General features: G+C 41.4%; 1 protein-coding gene across 7 annotated transcripts in view; it reads right to left on the bottom strand.

The window, feature by feature from the left end:
* The window catches only part of LOC122557824 (USP6 N-terminal-like protein), a 264,478-nt gene that overhangs the window by 96,756 nt on the left and 146,285 nt on the right, over positions 1-21,437 (bottom strand). For all 7 annotated transcript variants that reach the window (XM_043705913.1, XM_043705909.1, XM_043705912.1 and 4 more), the window contains one exon: positions 19,665-19,774. In XM_043705913.1, coding sequence (XP_043561848.1) covers positions 19,665-19,774 — 110 coding nt within the window. The remainder of the gene's footprint in view (positions 1-19,664; positions 19,775-21,437) is intronic.

A 21,437-nucleotide genomic window follows, 5' to 3' on the forward strand; every position in this document is an offset into this window, starting at 1 on the left:
CTTGTCGAACGCCTTACTGAAGGCCATATAGATCACATCTACCACTCTGCCCTCATCAATCCTCTTTGTTACTTCCTCAAAAAACTCAATCAAGTTTGTGAGACATGATTTCCCACGCACAAAACCATGTTGACCATCCCTAATCAGTCCTTGTCTTTCCAAATACATGTACATCCTGTCCCTCAGGATTCCCTCCAACTACCTGCCTACCACCGAGGTCAGGCTCACTGGTCTATAGTTCCCTGGCTTGTCCTTACCACCATTCTTAAACAGTGGCACCACATTAGCCAACCTCCAGTCTTACATGATTTCATAAATTCAGAACTCTGGGTATTTCCGAGATGAATCTAAAATGAACATTTCAAGAAAGTTTGGAGTTATGCTCTGCTTTCTGCCTGTCTTTTTTCAAAATGGCTGCTGAACTCATCCGAGAAACCGGAGAGCTGTGACTGATTTTCATACTTGAAATCAAGCCAGTGATGATATTACTGGCATGGGTTATGTAGGGCCACCAAGACAGTGGCCAAGACCAGGATATGAGACAAAACAGAGAAGAGAATGCAGGCATCTTGAGGTAGCCACAAATATGAGAGCCAAACCAAGAGAAGCAGTAGAGTACAGGATTGAGAAACAAATACTCAATGAGAGAGAATGAGAACCTGAAACTATAAGGGAGCTTTGCATGAGGAACAGGAAGGCCAAGATATGCAATATTAGAAATAAAAGCATTGAGATGCATGAGAACATTGAAGACAGAAGGGAGAAAGCAAAACAAAAAGATGTTAACATGTATTTAGTTAGTGCCTTTAAAAGTAGTAAATATCCAAAGGCGCTATACAGAAGTCCGTTATTTCTGATTCTGGCCCCAAATTACGACGTGCCGTTCCTGGAACAATATGCCACTCGGTATATATCAACCAAAACACTGGCATTCTTTGTGACCATGTCATCTTTAAAAAAAATTGCTGTGCACCTGGACAAACACTGACATTCTGAAGCTGCCCTGTTCATTGGCAGGCAAGATCAGCATTCCTCTTCATTAAATTAGCGGAATGGTCCTCACCCTCAACAACTTCTCCTTCGAATCCTCCCACTTCCTCCTGACCAAAGGGGTAGCCTTGGGCACGTGCATGGGCCTCAGCTATGTCTGCCTCTTCAGAGGATACGTGGAACAGTCCATCTTCTGCAGTTATACTAGCATCTTCTTCGACCTCTTACTCCTTACCCTGATGATTGTACCGGCACCACCTCGTGTTCCCACGAGGAGACAGAACAGTTCATCCACTTCACTAACACCTTCCACCCTGACCTTAAGTTCACTGGACCATCTTGGACACCTCCCACCCTTTCTGGACTTCCCCGTGTCCATCTCCAGTGACCAACTCAACACGGATATCTATTTCAAACCCACAAGGACACCCACAGCTACCTGGACTACACCACCTCCCACCCCATCTCCTGTAAAAATGCAATCCTTCACTCCCAATTCCTTTGACTCCACTGTATCTGCTCCCAGGATGTGCAATTCCACTCTAGGATATTCCAGATGGCCTCCTATTTCCAGGACTGCAATCTTCCCTCCCACGTGATCAACAATGCCCTCCAGTGGATCTCCTCCTCTTCCCGCACCTCCGCCCCTGAACCCCAGCCCTTCAAACGCAACAAGGATAGGACACCCATGATCCTCACCTTCCACCCACTAATACCTGGATACAAGGCATGATCCTCCACAATCAGACCCCACCAGAGACATATTTTCCTCTCCACACCTATCAGCATTCCGCAGTGACTCTGTGACTCCCTCATTAGGTTCATCCACCTGCGCAAAACCAACAACTTACCCTCCCCGCCTGGCAGCTTCCCTTGCCACTGCAAGAGATGTAAAACCTACACCCACACCTCCCCTCCTCATTCCCCTCCCCCATCCCCTGCATCTCCATCCAAGGCCCCAAAGGATCTTTTCCCCAACCAGCAGAGATTTTCCTGCACATCCATGCATCTCACCTCCTATGTCTGTTGCTCTCAATGTGGTCTCCTCTAAATTGGGGAGACAAAGCACCAATCGTGGACCATTTCAGGGAACATGTCTGGGACACACGCACCCAACAACACTACTGCCTTGTGGCTAACCACTTCAACTCCCCCTACCATTCCACCAAGCACATGCAAGTCCTGGGCCTCCTCCACTGCCAAATCCAAGCCACCCGAAGATTGGAGGAAGAATGCCTCGTCTTCCGCCTTGGGACCCTTCAATCACATGGCATCAATGTCTACTACACTAGTTTCTAAATCTCCCTTCCCCCCCACCTCACCCCAGATCCAACTCTCCAACTCGACACCGCCTTCTTGACTTGTCCCACTTGTCCATCTTCCTTCCCACCTATTTGCTCCACCCTCCCCACCGACCTATCACAATCACCCCCAACTTGCATTCACCTATCGCCTTCCCAGCTACCTCCCACCCAGCCTCAGCCTCATCTTTCTATTTATCTCTCAGCACCCCACCCCCTCTACATTTCTGAGAAAGGGCTTATGCCTGACTATCCTGCTCCTTGGATGCTGCCTAACCTGCTGTGCTTTTGCAGCACCACACTTTTCGAATCTTCAGAAAGTGACTTCCACCTCCGTCTGAACGTTTGTTAACATCAACTACCCCTTTCTCACAGCCCATTTCCATATCAGATTCCTATTCAACATGTCTACATGCACCTGCACCTAGCCCAGAGGGCATGAGGTGATCACACCAGACATGGTCAAACATTGCAGACCCCCTCAATTAAACTAGACTTATTCATACCATGGATGAACCCCCAGAATCCACCCTTAAAAATACCATTGACCCCTCTTCACAACTATAGTCACCCCTACTACAGAGCCTGCAGCTTCCAGTCCTGAGGATATCTTGCAAGTCTCATTCCCATAGCCATGGCTGCTCTTGCCCCCATTTTCACCTCGCTTTCTCCATGGATTTGTGGATGGATCCAACAGACTATTGCCTAACACCTTGAGTGACCTGACCAGAAAGCAATGACATATCTAGATCCTTGACTGATGGCTGCCAATCTCCTTGACTGCATTACACTTTAAGCCTCAGACTGGTTACTATGCAGCCATTGTGCTCATCATGGCTCACTCTCCAGATTGAGGCAAAAATCAGGCAACGACCACCTCAACTTGATGCTTCCCTGTGGACTGGTATTGGAGCTGCCCTTGATTTGCTGTGTCTGGAACCCCTGACTGATTGATGTGGCCATGGACTTCAGTTAGGACCATCCCCAAGACTTTGAGGAAAGGTTAATGTTTGCTGCACATGGAATGTGCTTGGCATTCAAGATATTTGTATACAGAGTAGATATGAAACTGATATAGTACACTGCCAAAAGCAAAACCTGTGCCCCCTTGACTGAGGACTGATGACCAATAGCCTTGTGTTCGACTGTGCTAATTGGCAAGGCAAGGATGCCGTCAGTATCCAGGTCAGCACTATGTGAGTGCTAAGGAGACAAGTGACCATCCCGGAGATGCAGCTTGGTCCAGTGTGTGAGCAAGGTGCCTGTCCGTGCACATAGGGTCCCTGCTGCAGCCTGCCAATAGTTGATACCAGTGTGCTCTGCAATGGAGGTCTACACTTCCAGAGCCGCCAGTATGGAAGCGATGCCATGGTGGTCATAAGGGATTGGCAACAATAAGATACCAAGATCCGTGGATGAGAAGTCCTTGCGCCTGGTGCCCATGGATCATGCCCTGCACTGCAGTTTGGTTTTAGGCAACATGGAGATTGGTCAGAGCAAGTAATGAGTTGACTTCTCTGATGCCCATGATTTTCATGTTGGTTTTGCTTGATGTCTAGTTTGTTTGACAAGTTTGTTAAGATGGGATGCTGAATGTTAATGAGACGAGTTGTGCTGTCAATAAGCCATTTATTAAATAAAAATTAATTGGCAACTTATCACTGCCTAGCAAATAACTCACTGCACCATTTGTGCAAAGCATAAAAGATGGAGTGATTTGCTCCTGAAGTCAAGATGGGCCTTGTTGGACTTCTTGTTCACCTCTAATACACATTTTTCCATTGCTGGGTATGACCTCAGATGGTGTCTGTGGAACCAAACCATGCTTACTGACTCTTTTTGTCTGATTGCTGCCAGTGAGGTACTGAAGTTTTCTTATATTTGCAATACCTCACCACATCTCACATTCCACTGACTCCAATTAGTCAGTTTTCCCCACAGTTATGCATGTTTACACAGATAAAGGTGGGGACCTTCTCCAATTCTGGTTCCTCCTTGCAACTATGCACCACTTTGTTCAGGAGGTATTAAGCTTTTGAAAGTTTGAAGAGCACATAAATGCATGACTACCACATGGCTACACCATATTTTTTTATGGGAAGTAAACAAATATGCAAAATGAGAGTTAGCTGCGTCTCCTTTCCCAATTCAATGTGAAAATAATTCTGATTTGAAATGGCAGTAATAAAATGTCACCTGCTATATTGTATGTCACCTTGCAAGTAAAGTCTGTAAAAGTAGTGGTTTCAGACAGCTTAGCATCCAGCAACACAAGAAGCTAATAAGATCAAAGGAAGTAACTGTACCTTGCATATTTTGCCCATTTATTTGTTGCAGAGAAATGATGGCCAGAATTACCTTGGTAGATTTCCTGAAGCTATTATCCTTTTCTTGATCTCTAGGTTTGAAGCAGTGTTGACTCATGTAACCACTTCCTGCTAAGCAGCCTGACTGTTTTTGCTGTGTGAAATATGCCTAAGGATGGCAGACATTTAAGAGCTGCAGCAATGTATTTTTCACTTCCTGCTAATTGAAGGTTTTTGCAGGTAAGTATATTGTATGTCAAGAGCTCACCAGGAATGTAGAAAGATGGCAAATTCAGAAAACATAGAAAGAAAAATTTCCTTTCAGACATACTCTCAAGAGTTTGCAACTTCACTTGTACTATTTGCACTGAAGTACAGTACCAGAAAATTGTTGCGAAAGAATAAAATTAATCTTGATCTGGAAATTGAATTGTTTCTTAGAAACAAGGTGCCTGGCGTGTCCCACAAGGATAATGTCAGTACCAACATCTTTCTTATTTTCCCTATAGTTCAAGAATTCCCAACCATCAACAGATCTTCATTAGGTTTTACTGTTAGCAACAGTAAAATCTAAAGATATACTATACTCTGTTATTAACCTCAATTTCCATCTTTATGCATAACTTGCACAGAAACTTGAAATAGATCACAGAAAATCATTCTAAGTCTATGAGTCAATCCATTCCAACATGCTATGCAAATAATTACTATGCAATGTTCACCAATTTTGTATCCAGTTTCCAGCAACACATCTGTGTTAGACTGCATGAATCTTTAACCAATACAGAACAACGGATGTTGTGGTGCTAGTTCAAAAGCTGTAACTCAATTAAGAGATTCCAATGATATGTGGAAGTACATACCACATGGTTTGACATCAGCATTTAAGCTCATTGGAATTCAGTTATTAACTCTCTCCTTCCATTTGACCAACTGCAATTCAAGACTTTTTAAATACTAAAAGCGGTAGGTTAAGGAAACATAGAAGTCTACCTCCAGGAAATTACTGAGTTTCAACATTTAAGTTACATAAGCAAATTAAGCAGTGACTTGTAATATTGTGCAATAATGTGCCAATCTCCCCAAAATTTGATCTCATCCAAAACACTTGCCAGTATGTTGTGGTTCTGTTCGCCGAGCTGGAAGTTTTTGTTGCAAACGTTTCGTCCCCTGGCTAGGCGACATCATCAGTGCTTGGGAGCCTCCTGCGAAGCGCTTCTTTGATGTTTCCTCCGGAGTTTATAGTGGTCTGTCCCTGCCGCTTCCGGTTGTCAGTTTCAGCTGTACGCTGTAGTGGTTGGTATATTGGGTCCAGGTCGATGTGTTTGTTGATGGAGTTTGTGGATGAATGCCATGCCTCATGCCTCTGAAACTGACAACCGGAAGCGGCAGGGACAGACCACTATAAACACCGGAGTAAACATCAAAGAAGCGCTTCGCAGGAGGCTCCCAAGCACTGATGATGTCGCCTAGCCAGGGGACGAAACGTTTGCAACAAAAATTCCAGCTCGGCGAACAGAACCACCCACGAGCACCCGAGCTACAAATCTTCGCACAAACTTTGAACTTGCCAGTATCTTTACTCACATCAAGTCCCTTTTGTTCTTGTGCTCACTGACCTATAACGGCTTCCAGTCTGGCAACACCTTGGTTTTAAAATTCATCCTTATTTTCACGTCACTCCACAGTTCAGCCTCTCAATTATTTACATACCCTCCTCTAGCCCTGTGTTACTCCAGCTGTGGCCTCTTGTATGTCACTGATTTTACTCGGTTCACCGTTAGTAGTGATACCATTAGAATTCTCTCTAAACATTTCTCTCCTCTATAACCTGCTTCTTAAAAACTACCTTTGTGAACAGCCCTTTGGTCTTCCATCAGAAAACAGAGTCAGCTACCTGCTCTGATTCAGTTCCCCAGGCAGCTATTTAAAACAGCTTGAAAATGAGGTGCAATAGCTACCAGGTTTTCATTTGTATTCTAGCCTGGTGTAAAGATGTGGAGATCTTTACCAGCTGTTGACCGCTTTAATATCTTCCCTGAAATTTTGATTTAAAGCAATGGCTCCAGAAGTTAAATATATTCTTAAACGGTCTCCTAACTGAAAGATATTGGAAAATTTATTTTCCAAGGAAATCAAGACCTCATAGTCCACTTGTGAGATAGGTTTAATTTTCTAAAGTCAGAATGCCTACAGTGCAGATAGAAGTCATTCAATCCTTTGAGTCTGCACCAACCCTCCAAAGAACATTCCACCCAGGCCCACCCCACCAATCTCCGTAACCCCACCTTTACCTTGCCCAATCTACTTAACCTGCACATCTTTGCACTGTGGGAGGAAACCCATGCAAACATGGGGAGAATATGCAAACTCCACACAGATAGTCACCCAAGGCTGCAATTGAACCTGGGTCCTTGATGCTGTGAGGCAGTAGGCTAACCACTGTACTGCCCTTTTACTAACAACTTTACTGACAAATCACCAGAGTGATTTTAACTCCCCGATCTTGCTGATCAACGTCTCAACTATTTCAGCTGGGAAGGTGGCAGGACAGGTAGAAAATTATTCAATTTGATACTGTTGGTGAACTGCAGGTTAAATGTGGGATAGGTTACTGGAGTGTTTCATAGCCATTCTAGAGTGGTAAGAGAGTTAAATGATCATCTTTTAATCTGAGGCTTTGTGCAATCCAGGAGACATTGGGGCCGAGTAGTATTATCACTAGACTATTAATGCAGAGAACCAAGTAATGTTCTGGGTACCTGGGTTTAAATCCCCAGTGCAATATGAATGCAATAACAATCTGGAGTTAGTGATGTCAGCATCTCTGGGATGCAGGCCTAATCAGTTGCATCAGCAGCCATGATCCTACTGAATGACACAACAGGGTCAAGTAACCGAACAGCAATACGATTGCTACAGGTTACCTCTGCTGAGGCTGCAGGAAGAAGTTCAGGTGCTCTTGAAGTGCTGCTTCTGTTAAAATGCTAAGGCTACGGAAGCAGGCTGCAGAGATTACAGCTTTGGAGCACATGAGCAGGTAGTGGACTGGGGACTTTCTCTGTTGGACTTGGAGCCTACTATAAACAAGGTGCCCAGAAAAGGAAGCTGAAAAATGTGTTGCTGGAAAAGCGCAGCAGGTCAGGCAGCATCCAAGAAACAGGAGAATCGACATTTCGAGCATAAGCCCTTCTAACATCGATTCTCCTACTCCTTGTATGCTGCCTGACCTGCTGCGCTTTTCCAGCAACACATTTTTCAGCTCTGATCTCCAGCATCTGCAGTCCTCACTTTCACCCAGAAAAGGAAGCCAGAAGGACACTCTCCCTTACATCGCCAGCAAAACTGCATTAGGACAAGAAATGTTATCTGGCCTCTCACCAGGTCACTACAGTTCCCATTGCTTCAAACACTTTGTGCTGCATTGGAAGTAAAGCCGATATCTTCCAATGTCTTCTGCCATTGAATCTTACAGCTCAGAAATAGCTCCAAGCTCCCGCATCCCCCATACCTCAGTTCATCTGCAGATGGCTGGTTAAATCTTTGTTTCTACAGGATAGGTAGGGCTAAAATCTAACTCATGCTGGAACTTCCCTCTGCGAATGTCTGCATGTCTTGACCTTCAGTTCCAAAATCAACTTGTTTGCCAGTTCAGAAATGCTAAGGGAGAGTGGTAGGCCAGCCTTCAATTCCTTTTCAGTGTGAAAAATCTTTAAGAAGCAAAGGTCACAAGGATCAGATGGGACATGAGAACCAACAACAAAAAAAGAGAAATAAAACACTGAAGTGAATTTAGTTTTAATTGTACTTTTCCTGCTCCAGGTCCCAATACTAACCAAGTTATATGCAACTCAAAAAGCCAGACCCAAATAAGACAAAGGAGCAGAAGTGAGGACATTTGGCCCATCGAATGTGCTCTGCCATTAAATCGTGGCTGATAGGTTTTTCAATCCCACTTTCCCGTTTTCTCCCTGTAACCTTTGATCCCCTTGGCAATCAAGAACCTATCTATTTTTTTTAAATATACTCAACAGCTTCCACAGCCTTCTGTGGCAATGAATTCCACAGAAGTTTCTCCTTATCTCCATTCTAAAAGGTCTTTTCTTTATTCTAAGGGTGTGCCCTCAGGTTCTTGGCTCTCCTGCCAATGGAAACATCTTACCAATTTCAACTCTGTCCAGGTTGTTCAGTATTCTATAAGTTTCAATCAGATCTCCTCTCATTCTTCTAAATTCCATTGAGTATAGTCCCAGAGTCCTAAATATTCCTCATATGGTAAGCCTTTCATTCTTGGGATCATTCTCGTGAACCTCCTCTGGACCCGCTCCTGGGCGGATACATCCTTCCTGAGGTGTGGGGCCCAAAATTGCTCACAATATTCTAAATGTGGCCTGATCTGAGCTTTATAAAGCCTCAGATGTACATCCCTGCTTTTATATTCTCGTCCTCTTGAAATGAATGACAACATTGTATTTGCTTCATAACTACTGACTCAACCTGTAAGCTTACCTTTTAATATACTCTTTAACACAACAATCTCAAATATACAAAGCTCTTCATTCTCAGATCCCTAAATGTTTACTTTTGTTCTGTGACATCAAAGTCATTTTCTTTCTCATTTTCACAATATTCATTTTACCTAATCTCAACATTTTATTTTCAATTTTGCTCTCAACACATGCTTTAAGCCAACATGGCTACTGCTATTTTGCTACAGAAACATTGAAACATAGAAAATAGGAGTAGGTTGATTGGTCCTTCGAACCTACACCACCATTCAATACTATCATAGCTGATCATGCAATCTCAGTATCCCATACCTGCCATCTCTCCATACCCCTTAATCCCTTTAGCCACAAGGGACACGTCTAGCTCCTTCTTAAATATATCTAATCAACTGGTCCCAACAGTTTCTTTCAGTAGAGAATTCCACAGGTTCACAACTCTGATTGAAGAAATTCTTCCTCATCTCAGTCCTGAATGGCTTACCCCTTATTCTTAGACTGTGACTCCTTGTTCTGGAGTTTGGCAACATTGGGAACATTCTTCTCGCATCTAGCCTGTCCAGTCCCATCAGGATTTTATATGTTTCTGTGAGATTCTCCCTTTGTTTTTCTAAATTCTAGCCAATTCAACCCAGTTGACCCAGTCTTTCCTCATATTTCAATCCTGCCATCCCAGGAATCAGTCTGGTGACTTTCACTGGACACCCTCAATAGCAAGAATGTTCTTCCTCAGACGAAGAGACCAAAACTGCATACGACACTTAAGGTGTGGCCTCACCAAGGTCCTGTATAACTGCAGCAAGACATCTTTATTCCAATACTCAAATCCTCTTGCTATGAAGGACAGCATGCCATTAGCTTTCATCACTGCATACTGCGTCTGCATGCCAATATTCAACGACAGTTCCACCATGACACCCAGGTCTCATTGCATCTCATCTTTTTCTAATCTGCCACCATTCAGATAATAATTTGAATTTTTGTGACTGAACTGGATAACCTCCACATTTAACTACATTATATTGTAATTGCCAAATATTTGCCCACTCAGCTTGTCTGTCCAAGTCACCCTGCAAACTCTTAGCATCCTCCTCGCAGCATACACTGCCACTCAGCTTAGCGTCACCTGCAAAGTTATGGCATTCAGCTCCTTTGCCCAAATCATTAATGTAAATTGTGAACAGCTGAGGTCCCAGCACTGAACCCTGCAGCACCCCTACTCATCACTGCCTGCCACTCTGAAAAGGACCCATACAGGCTGTACATCTGAATAAACCTGTCCAGTGGTTATCTCAATGGTCTGTCGTAATAAAATCTCATAAGAACAGCATCCCTCGCTGACACAATCTTAATAGCTATCTTTTGTATTAATTTTTTTGCATGTCCAATGATGCAGAAGCTGGTAGGACATGTTAGATGTTACTCACAAAAAGACGGCTGTAATTAAAAAAAAGTCAATTTTCACGAGTCTTTCTTTAGTATATTATTTGACATTGAAAAGACTAAAATATGTTGTCATTACTATCAAAACCTCAAAGATTTTACTTATACTATAGATCCTTCTCAGTGACACTGTTTAACATACCACATATTTGAACCAGTATGCTGGAACGAGATAGTCAAACCAAAAATGAAAAAAACGCATTTCCTTTAAATGTTACTCCTTTATTTTCCCAAACAGTATCAAAAGGGCTTCACCTTTCATGTATGCTGAAGATCATGAATTCGTAAACTTTGTTGATAGCTAAAATTCCATTGTCTTTTTTTAAAATTTTGGAAATACTGGAAGGAAAATGAGTTGGCTACCATTGTTAAGAAATACATATTCCATGATCAAAGCCAACAGGAATTTATGCAATGCCATGACAAAGCAGAGACATAGCACAAATTTAGGGCAACTTCAAGAAACTGAAGTGGAAAAGCCATAGAAATAGTGTGTCCACATGAGCAGGTCGGAGGCTGGAAATTCAGCAGCTCAAAACTCACCCCTGATTCCTAAAAGCCTGTTCATTATCTACAAGGCACATGTTAGGAGTTTAATGGAATACACTCTATTTGTTGGATAAGTATGGATCCAACAACACAAGATACTTGTTATCATCCAAGACAAATCAATCTGTTTGATCAGCAACCCATCCACCATTCACTCCCTCCTCTATAAAGTGCACAGATAATGTGTACAAGATGGACTGCAGCAACTCACCAAGAGTCCTTGAACAGTACCTTTAAATCTCCCCAAAAGTCTGCATTTCATTTTAAAATTATACCTCCTTGTTATTGACCCTTCAAGTAATAGCTGCTTTCTATTTAAAAATGTAAGAACAGAAGGAGTAGGCCATCTTGCCCTTCAAGCCTGCTCCGCCATTCCATAGTCATGGCTGATCTTTTCATGTCCTCAGCTCCACTTACTTGCCCTCTCACTGTAACCCTTAATTCCTTTAGTGTTCAAAAAAATCCATCTTAGCTTTAAAAACATTTACTGAAATAGCATCAATTAGCTCACTAGGCAGGGAATTCCATAGATTCACATCTCTCTGGGTGAAGTAATTCCTTCTCATTCAATCTGAAATCTGCTCCACCTAAATTTGAGGCTATCCACTCTTGTCCTCGTCTCACCCACCAGTGGAAACATCCTCTCTACTTCCATCTTATCCATTCCCTTCATAATTTCATATGTTTCTATAAGATGCCCCCTCATTCTTCTAAATTCCAATGAATATAATCCCGGTCTACTCACTCTCTCCTCATAAGCCAACCTCCCCCTCCCCAACTCCAGAATCAACCTAGTGAACCTCCTCTGCACCTCCTCTAGTGCCAGTACATCCTTTCTCAAGTAAGGAGACCAAAATTGCATGCAGTACTCTCACCAGCACCCTGTACAGTTGCAACATAACCTCCCTACTTTTAAACTCAATCCCTTTCGCAATTCTATTTGCCTTTCTAATTACCTGTTGTACCTGCAGAGCAACCTTCAGTGATTCATGCACAAGGATACCCAGGTCCTTCTGCAAAGCAGCATGCTGCAACTTTTTACCATTCAAGTAATAGTCCTTTTTACTGGGATGAATTCTATCAGGGCCAGGAGACTTGTCTATCCTTAGTCCACTAACTTGTCCAACACTACCTCTTCCATGATAATAACTGTTTCCAGGTCCTCACCTGCCTTCATCTCTTTGTCAACTGCTGGCATGTTATTCGTGTCCTCCACTGTGAAGACCGACAAAAAATACCTATTCAATGCCTCGGCCATTTCATCATATCCCATGACCAAACATCCCTCCTCATCCTCTAAACCTTTACTTTAGCCACTCTTTATTGTTTTATATTATATTTTCTCATGTTCTATCTGTCTTTATATTCTGCATTAGTTTTTTCTCATGTTCTATCTAGCTTTTCTTTATAGCTCCTTTTGCAACCTTGAAAGCTTTCCCACTCTTCTAGCTTCCTGCTGATCTTGACCATTTTGCATGCCTTCTCTTTCAATTGGACAGCCTCCCTTATTTCCTTAGAGACCCATGGCAGATTACCTCTTTTCTTACAGTCCTTCCTTTTCACTGGAATATACTTTTGCTGAGCACTTTCAAAAATTGCTTTGAAAGTCCTCCATTGCTTGTCAACTGTCCCTACCATAAAGTCTTTGTTTCCAGTCTACTTGAGCCAGGTCCTTCCTCATCCTATTGTAATCTTGTTTGTTTAAGCACAGGACCCTGATATATAATGTTTCTTCGCACTTTCCATCTGTAGTCTAAGTTCAACCATACTGTAATCGCTCCTTCGAATGGGATCCCTAACTATGAAGTCATTAATTATTCCTGTCTCATTACACAGGACCAAATCTAGGATAGCTTGCTCCATCGTCAGTTCCATTCCATATTGTTCAAGAAACTATCATGGATACACTCAATGAACTAACTCCTTCTCAAGGCTACCCTAACCGAGCTGGTTAAACCAATCAACATGTAGATTAAAAACCCATGATAATTGCCGTACCATTTTTACAGGTAGTTATTTCTTTGTTTATTGCCCTCCCCAATGTGATGTCATTATTTGGTAGCCTACAGGCTACGCCTATCAGTGACGTTTTCATCTTAGAATTTCTAATTACCACCCAAATGGATTCAACCTTATTCTCCATAGAACCTATATCATTTCTCAGCACTGTCCCGAAGTCGTCCTTAAATGTCAGAATTACATCACCTCCCTTACCTTCCTCTCTGTCCTTCTGAATAGCCTGATACTCCTGGATATCTAACTCCCAGTTGTGACCATCCTGTAACCATGTCTCTGTAATAGCTACTAAATCATATTCATTTGGGATGGTTTGTGCCATTAACTCATCTACCTTATTATGAATGTTACAACCATAAGTGCCTTTATGCTAGTTTTCATACCCTCATGATTTCCAACATCTCTAATAATACCTTCTGAGTTATCCTTCCTTTTTACTTCTTTCATAGTCTGCCTTGTAGTTAAACCCTCCAGAAAACATGCTAATCTGCTGCTTACCTTTTTATTTACCATCATACTTCCAGTTGTTTTCCACTTCCCTTCCCCTCAACTCTAGTTTAAAGTCCTAGTGATCATCCTATTTATCCTTTTCACTAGAATGACTGGTTCCAGATCAGTTCAGGTGGAGACTATCCCATTGGTACAGATAAATCCTGTTCCAAAACTGATGTCAGTGCCCCATGAAATGGAACCCCTCTTTCGCACACCATTCCCTTAGCCATGTGTTTACTTCTCTAATTTTCTGATCTCTAAACCAATTTGCACGTGGCTTGGGTAGTAATCTGGAGATTATAACCCTTGCAGACCTGTTCCTTAATTTTGTTCCTAGTGCTTGATAATCCTCAACAAGTCCTCTTTCCTAGCCTTGCCTATGTTGTTTGCCAATGTGGACCACAGCAACTGGATCATTGCCCTCTTATTCCAATATCCTTTCAAGCCAGCTAGAGATGTCCTGCACACTGGCACCAGGCAGGGAACACACATGCGTTACTCTCGATCCGGCTTGCAAGGTACACTATCTATCCCCCTAATTATAGAATCTTCTATAACTACCACTTGTCTTATTGCTCCCCACTCTTGAATAGCCTCCTGCACCATGGTGCGGTGGTCAACTGGCCTATCCTGCCTGCAGCTCTTTTCCTCTTCCACACAGGGAGCAAGTACCTCATACCTGTTGGACAAGGTCAAGAGTTGAGGCTCCTCCATTCCTGAACTCAGGATCCCCCTACCTGCCTCACTTGCAATCTCACCCTGCTGTCCCTGATCACTGACTGAATTTAAATTACTTAATCTACCAGAAAAAACTGCCTCCTGAAACAATGCATCTAGGTAACTCTTCCCCCACCTGAATATGCCCCAGAGTTTAAAGCTCAGATTCGAGCTCATCAATTCTGAGCCGGAGTTCCTCCAGCAACCAATACTTGCTGCAGATGTGGTCACTGAATTTCACAATAGGATCAGTCAGTTCCCACATCATATGGCTGTAGCACATCACCTGCCCAACCATCTCTACTTGGTTAATTACTTTATTAATTTATATAAATTTATGAGTTAACCCATCGATGTATTCCATAATTTTATACACCGCTATGAGTTCCCTCCTCAACATTTTCTGTTCCAAAGAAAACAACCTGAGCTTATCCCGCATTTCTTCACAGCTGAAATGCTCCACCCCAAACAACATTCTGTGAATCTTCATTGCACCCCCTTTAAGAATAGGTGACAAAATTGCCTCAACCATAATCCTCAGCATGGTTGCCCTCCAAGGCTGTGCACTCAGACCCCTACTATACACCTTTATATACTAATGACTGTGTCGCCAAATTCCACCCCGATTCCATTTACAAGTTTATTGATGTCACCATTGTTGTAGGTTGGTTCTCAAAGAACAATGTGACAGAATATAGGAAAGAAATTGAGTACTTAGCAGCATGCTGTAAAGACATAAATCTCTCCATTAACACAAGCAAAGTGAAGGAGCTAGTCATTGATTCAGGAAGTGGAGTGAAGGGCATGCCCCTGTCTGCATCAATGGTGCTGAGGTGGAGATGGTCAAGAGCATCAAGTTCCTGGGAATGATGATCACCAACAAGCTGTCCTGGTCCATGTATGTCGACCTAATGGTCAAGAAAGCATGATAACATTTCTACTTCCTCAGGATGCTAAGGAAATTTGGCATGTCTACAAAGACTTTTACCAATTTCTTTTGATGCCTCATAGAAAGTATCCTATCTGGATGCATTACAGCGTGGCCTGACAACTGACCTTCTGAAGACCACAAGAAACTACAGAGAGTCATGAACACTGCTCAGTCCAACACATAAATCAGCCATCCATCATTGACCTCATCTATACCGCAGCTGCCTTGGGAAAGTAACCAACGCACTCCAATTTAATTCTTATCCTTCCTCTTCCATCGGGCAGGCGATATAAATGTACAAACTGATTAAAGAATACCTTCTTCGCTGCTGCTATCAGACTTTTGAACGGACCTCTCAAATGTCAATTCTGATCTCTCTCTGCACCTTCTGTGCAGTTGTAACATTGTATTCTGCACTCTGTTCTGCTGCCCTGAGGCAGTTTGTATGTTATGATCTGCCTGTACAGCATTCAAAACGATACTTTCCACTGCATCTTTGTACATGAGACAACAATAAATCAAACTCAAACTCCAATGTAATCATATCCTTCCTATAGTCTGGTGACCAGAACTGCAGACAGACTCCAGCTGTAGCCTAACCAAGGTCCATCTACAGCATGAACTCCCTTTTCTTATCGTCTACGCAAGCAAGTCCAACGCCTTCTTAACTACCTTTAACCTGTCCTGCCACCTTCAGGGATCTGTGAACAAACATCCCAAGATCCCTCTGTTACTCTGAGCTTCCTAATGTCTTTCCATTCATTGAATAAGCCTTTGTCTTGTTCCTTCTTCCAAAGTGCAACACCTCTTATTTATCAGGGTTAAATTCCACATATCATTGATCTGTCCATCTGATCAATCTGTTTACATCCTCTTGTAACCTAACACCTTTCTATTCAGTGTCAATCATCCAGCCCAATCTTTCTGTCATCTCCAAACCTACTTATCATCCCTCCCAAATTCTCATCCAGATAATTTATGAATATTAATATTGCACTATTTGTTTGGGGTTTTAATGGTGTATTAATGTTATATTGCTATACTCCGTATTATGTAGGTGTGCTCAGTTAGAATTACACAGATGTGCTTAGTGTTATAAAGCTGCAAGGATTGAAACTGACATGCTGAATCGTTTTTTAGAAAAGTTAAAAACTATTTGGCTGTAAAAACTGCTAGCAGGAATTTCTGGCTAAAAAGCTTAAAGTTGAATTCTGGTGGTTGTATTTTAGATTAAGATATAAATGTAGTTACAAGATTTCTAGAAGTAGAAATCAACATAGAAAAATTGGTAAGGAATAATAAAATGTTGGATCTTCAAAGCAAAGTCACATATAGCATTATCTCAAATATACAAGTCCTTTTACTTTCAGTTTTCTTTTACTGGAGATCAAACAGTCTTATATAAATACTATAGTTCTCTGAGATATCTGTGCTTCACTAATCCTGGCCTCGAGTGTTCCCGATTTCAAATGCTCCACCGTTGATGGCCATGATTGCAGTTGCCTAGTCCCTAAACTCTAGAATTTCCTCCCTGCACCTTATTTTTCACTGTTATATCTTTATCTGTTCCAGAGTTGTTTTTTTGATTTTAATGGTCCTAATGAAAGACCTTGGGACATACATTGCGCTGATCAGATGATGTAGACATAAGTTGTTGCTGTTAAAAATGTGATCCTAAATATCTTCAGTTGTTCATGATTCTAACTAGCTAACAATAAATTCACATTTACGGCTGTAACTGACCTCCTTTCTTTCTTACTTCAGTTAGGACAAACTGCCTGTTGTCCAGTTGAAAATAGGTTGGCTTTAATTTTAGTTGGGAGCATTTTTGTAATGGCTGGGAATGGGAAAGCCCATCTGTATGTAGCTTGGGCCAATTTAACTCCAAGGTCTCAATTCATAATAGTCTAGATCACACTCAAAAGCAAGATTGATGTCAGGGCCAGTGAGCAATTACAGAAATCGAACAGGATACATTAGGATATTGGAGGCACAAATTAGCAGTCTTTGATAAAGTCGACGGTGGGTAAGATTGTAACAGCTGATAGGAGTGCCAAGTTGAAAAGTCAGGTCTGGGCTGGGAAGATCCGAGAACTCCTGCGAGATCACAGAAGAGCACTCCTGAACATGTAGTTATTGTAGTTAAGAAAAAATGTTGCATATGATAAACATGGAAAGAAAGGAAGTAGTATTGGGATTATCATCCTCGAAAATAGATTTTAAAAAAAATATATAACCTTGAAACTGTATAAGTCACCAAAGCAAGATGAAAAGTACCCCAGGTATTAAAATAAGTCAGACAGGAAATAGCAAAAGGACTGACTCATTTTCCAATCCTCAGTGGTGTGGGGCTAGAGTACTGCTAATGTCTGTTTTAAAAGGGAGCAAGGAGTAGATTGAATAATTACTGGCCGGTTAGTTTAACTTCCATTGTGGGAAAATTATCAGAATCAATTATAAAAGCAAGGATTAACTGTCACTTAGAAAAGCACAAAATAATCAATGATAGATTGCTAACTGTCCTTGACTAATATAGTTAAAACAAGTAAAAGCTCATGGGATCCAGCAGAATATAATGAGCAGGATACAAAATTGGCTGAGTAGCAGGAAAACAAAGGTTAATTGCAACTTTTGTAACTGCAAGGCTGTTTCCAGTGGGGTTTTGCAGGACTCAGTATTAGTAGTACATATTCATGATTTGAATTTAAATGTAAGGGATATGATTCCGACATTTGCAGGTGACACTAAAAATTGGCTGTGTGATTGTTATAGAAGAGGATATCTGTACACTGCAAGATGATATCAATGTACAGGTCATATGGGCAGAAAGTAGCAAATGGAATTCAACCTGGAGAAGTGTGAAGTTATGAATTTGGGGAGGTCAAACAATTCAAAGGAATATGCAAATAATAGAATATTAGAGAAAGTCAGGGATCTTGGAGTGAGTGCTCACAGTACCTTGAAGGTTAGGTTTATAAGATAGCAAAGAAATCATATGGAATCCTTATTTTTATTAGTCAAGGTATCCAAAATATGAATAGGAAGGTTACACTGGAACTGTATAAATCATTAGTTAGGCCACAACTGGATGACAGTGTGCAAGTCTGGTCCCCTCATTATAGAAATGATATAATTATGCTACAGAGTAGGTACAGAGGATGTTGGTAGGACTGAGGAAAAAAGGCAGCTTTGAGGAAAGATTGAATCGGCTGGCATTGTTCTCTTTGAAGCAGAGATTGACAGAGATTTGATTGGAATGTACAAGATTGTGAGGGGCCACAGTGTAGTGGATGGGAAGGGCCTATTTACCTCAGCAATGACCAGGGACACAGACTTAAAAAGATTAGTACCATGGGAAAAGGTCCAGAATCCACTGCCTGAAAAGAAATTGGAAGTAGAGACCCTCAACTCATCTAAAAAGGTGTCTTGGTATGCACATCAAACACCACAGCCTACAGGACTATGGGCCACAGGCTGACAAGTAGGATTTGTAGGATCGGTCTTGCAAATGGCATAAACATGATGGGTCAGATGGCCTTTTTCTGTTCCGTAAATCTTCTTTGATTCTATGCTTTAATTTATTTAAACTTACCATGTCCTCCTGTTGTTAGTCAACACCCTCTGTAGTGCTTCAGCTGTCAGCACTCGCAGTGGGCTGGCCTCTCTGACTTACCACAAAATAGACATTGCAATGCTAATGACAGCTTGTATTATATGTTAAGATGTTATTTGGTGTAAACAATATTTGAATTTCATATAAATTATGCCTTTAGAATTATATTTAGAATAATTATGAATGCTTTCCATATTGATAGGAATTTTATTGCAGGTGTTAAACAATATTGTTGAAGTAGCAAAATATACCTAAGTGTTTCACACTAATTTTTCAGAAAATAATTCCACAAGTTATGCCATGAATTAGAAGTCTTGGGTTCAACACTAACATCTAATGACATTGCTACAATGCCTGTTCTTCTCTGGTGTGTCAAGTGCATGTCTTTAGCTCTTACCATAAGAGTCAGAGACAGCAACCATGGAATGGAAACAGGAAGGAGAAAGTGAGGACTGCAGATGCTGGAGATCAGAGCTGAAAATGTGTTGCTGGAAAAGCGCAGCAGCTCAGGCAGCACCCAAGGAGCAGGAGACTCGACGTTTCGGGCATGAGCCCTTCTTCAGGTGTTTGATGTGCATACCAAGACACCCTTTTAGATGAGTTGAGGGTCTCTACTTCCAATTTCTTTTCAGGTAGTGGATTCTGGACCTTTTCCCATGGGACTAATCTTTTTAAATCTGTGTCCCTAGTCATTGCTGAGGTAAATAGGCCCTTCTCATCCACTCTACTGTGGCCCCTCACAATGGAAACAGGAAGGCAAGGCTGCAACATATCATTACACCTAAAAATTGAATCACTTACTTCACTCCATATCGATCCCGAAACATGATATGGTTTCTAAAAGTGCGATTTACATCAAGGTCTATTTGTTTAATATCAGCTGAAACACTTTGTGCTTGTAATTTCATTTTCTGTAAAATAAAAAATCAAATTCTCTGTTACAGTTGTATAGTACATATTTAATTGTGTGAAAGTGTCACAAGTTATTAAAAATACCAACAATTTTGGCCCAACAGTTTCATGTTAGAGTTTGTATGCATACAAGCTCCATCCTCACCCTCTTGATCAAATCTCATCAACATATCCATCTAATCCTTAATCTCTCATTCGCTTATCTTGGTTCCTCTTCAATGCATCTGTGTTATTTGCCTCAACTACTCTTTATGGTTATTTAGCTCCACATTTGTACCTCCTTTTCTCAAGAAGTTGGTCCTACTGGATTTATTAGTGAACATTTTATTGTTATGACTATATATCAATTATCAAAGTAATAGAAGGTGTCATCTATAATACTTAAAAAAAACACTCACTCAGCAAAGAATTCAGCAAAGGTAAGTGTGGGTTCTGCAAGGACTATTCAGATCTCAGATCTCACTCCACATTTCATTCAAACATGGTCAAAAGAGCCTAACTCTATAGATAAGATGAAAGTGATTGCTTTGATTCCAAGGCATCAAGGAGTTTAAATAAAACTGAAATTTGTGAAAAATCAATGGAAAATTTCTCCATAGAGACAGATGATTGTATTTCTTAAAAGTCAGTCATCTTAATCCTAGGACATCGTTGCAGGAGTTCCTCACAGTAATTCCTTTGCTCAACAATCTTCAGCTGCTTCATCGATGAAGCGCCCTTCCTCAGAAGATCAGAGATGAGGATGGCATAATGTTTAGATGCATTGCAACTCTTCAGATACTAAAACAGTTCACACCCACGTGCAGCTGGACCTGGACTACATTCAGGTTTGAACCGATAAATTGTGAGTACCGTTCATGCTGTATAAGTGAGTATCGTTCATGCTGTATAAGTCACATACAATGACCATCTCCAAAAAGACAAAATGTAATTATCTCCCCTTAAATCCCAAAGCACCATTCTTACTAAACCCTACCATCAATATCCTATGGTTTATCATTAAGCAAGAAACTTAAGTAAACCAGCCATATTAAAAAGTGTGGCTGCAATTTTAGGTCACAGCTAGGAAATCGGTGGTGGGCAATTTACTTCCTATACCCTCAAAGATATTTCACAGAGTCTCCCAAAGGTTATAGATATGTTAATTGTGGTATTATGTGGGATAATGTGAGGTTGTCTACTCTGGTATGGAGAAAAGAAAAACAAAATGTCATTTGAATGAGAACAGACTGGGCAAAAGGATCTGGGTGTCTTCATGCAGGAATCAAAAAAGTTAGCAAACAATTAGGAAGGCAAGTAGAATGTTGGCATTTTCTCAAGTGGATTGTATTATATAAATAGGTGAGTCTTGCCAGAACTATAGAGAACATTGGTGAAAACACACCGTATACAGTTTGTCTCCATTTTTAAGGAGGAATATAATTGTCTTGGAGGAAATTCAGAGAAGATTCACTGGAATGAAGGGATTGTTTTGTGAAGAAAGACTGAACAAATTGGGCCTATACTCATTGGAACATATATAGTTTGAGGAAGTTTGCCACAGTAAATGCTGAGAGAATATTACTTCTTGTCAGGGTACCTAGAAGCAGGGGCAATTTCAGAATAAATTGTTTCCTGCTTAAAATGGAGATGAAAATAAACTTCTTCTCTCACAGGGTCATC

Source organism: Chiloscyllium plagiosum, chromosome 16 (genome assembly GCF_004010195.1).
Source record: "Chiloscyllium plagiosum isolate BGI_BamShark_2017 chromosome 16, ASM401019v2, whole genome shotgun sequence".
Taxonomy (NCBI): Eukaryota; Metazoa; Chordata; class Chondrichthyes; order Orectolobiformes; family Hemiscylliidae; genus Chiloscyllium; species Chiloscyllium plagiosum.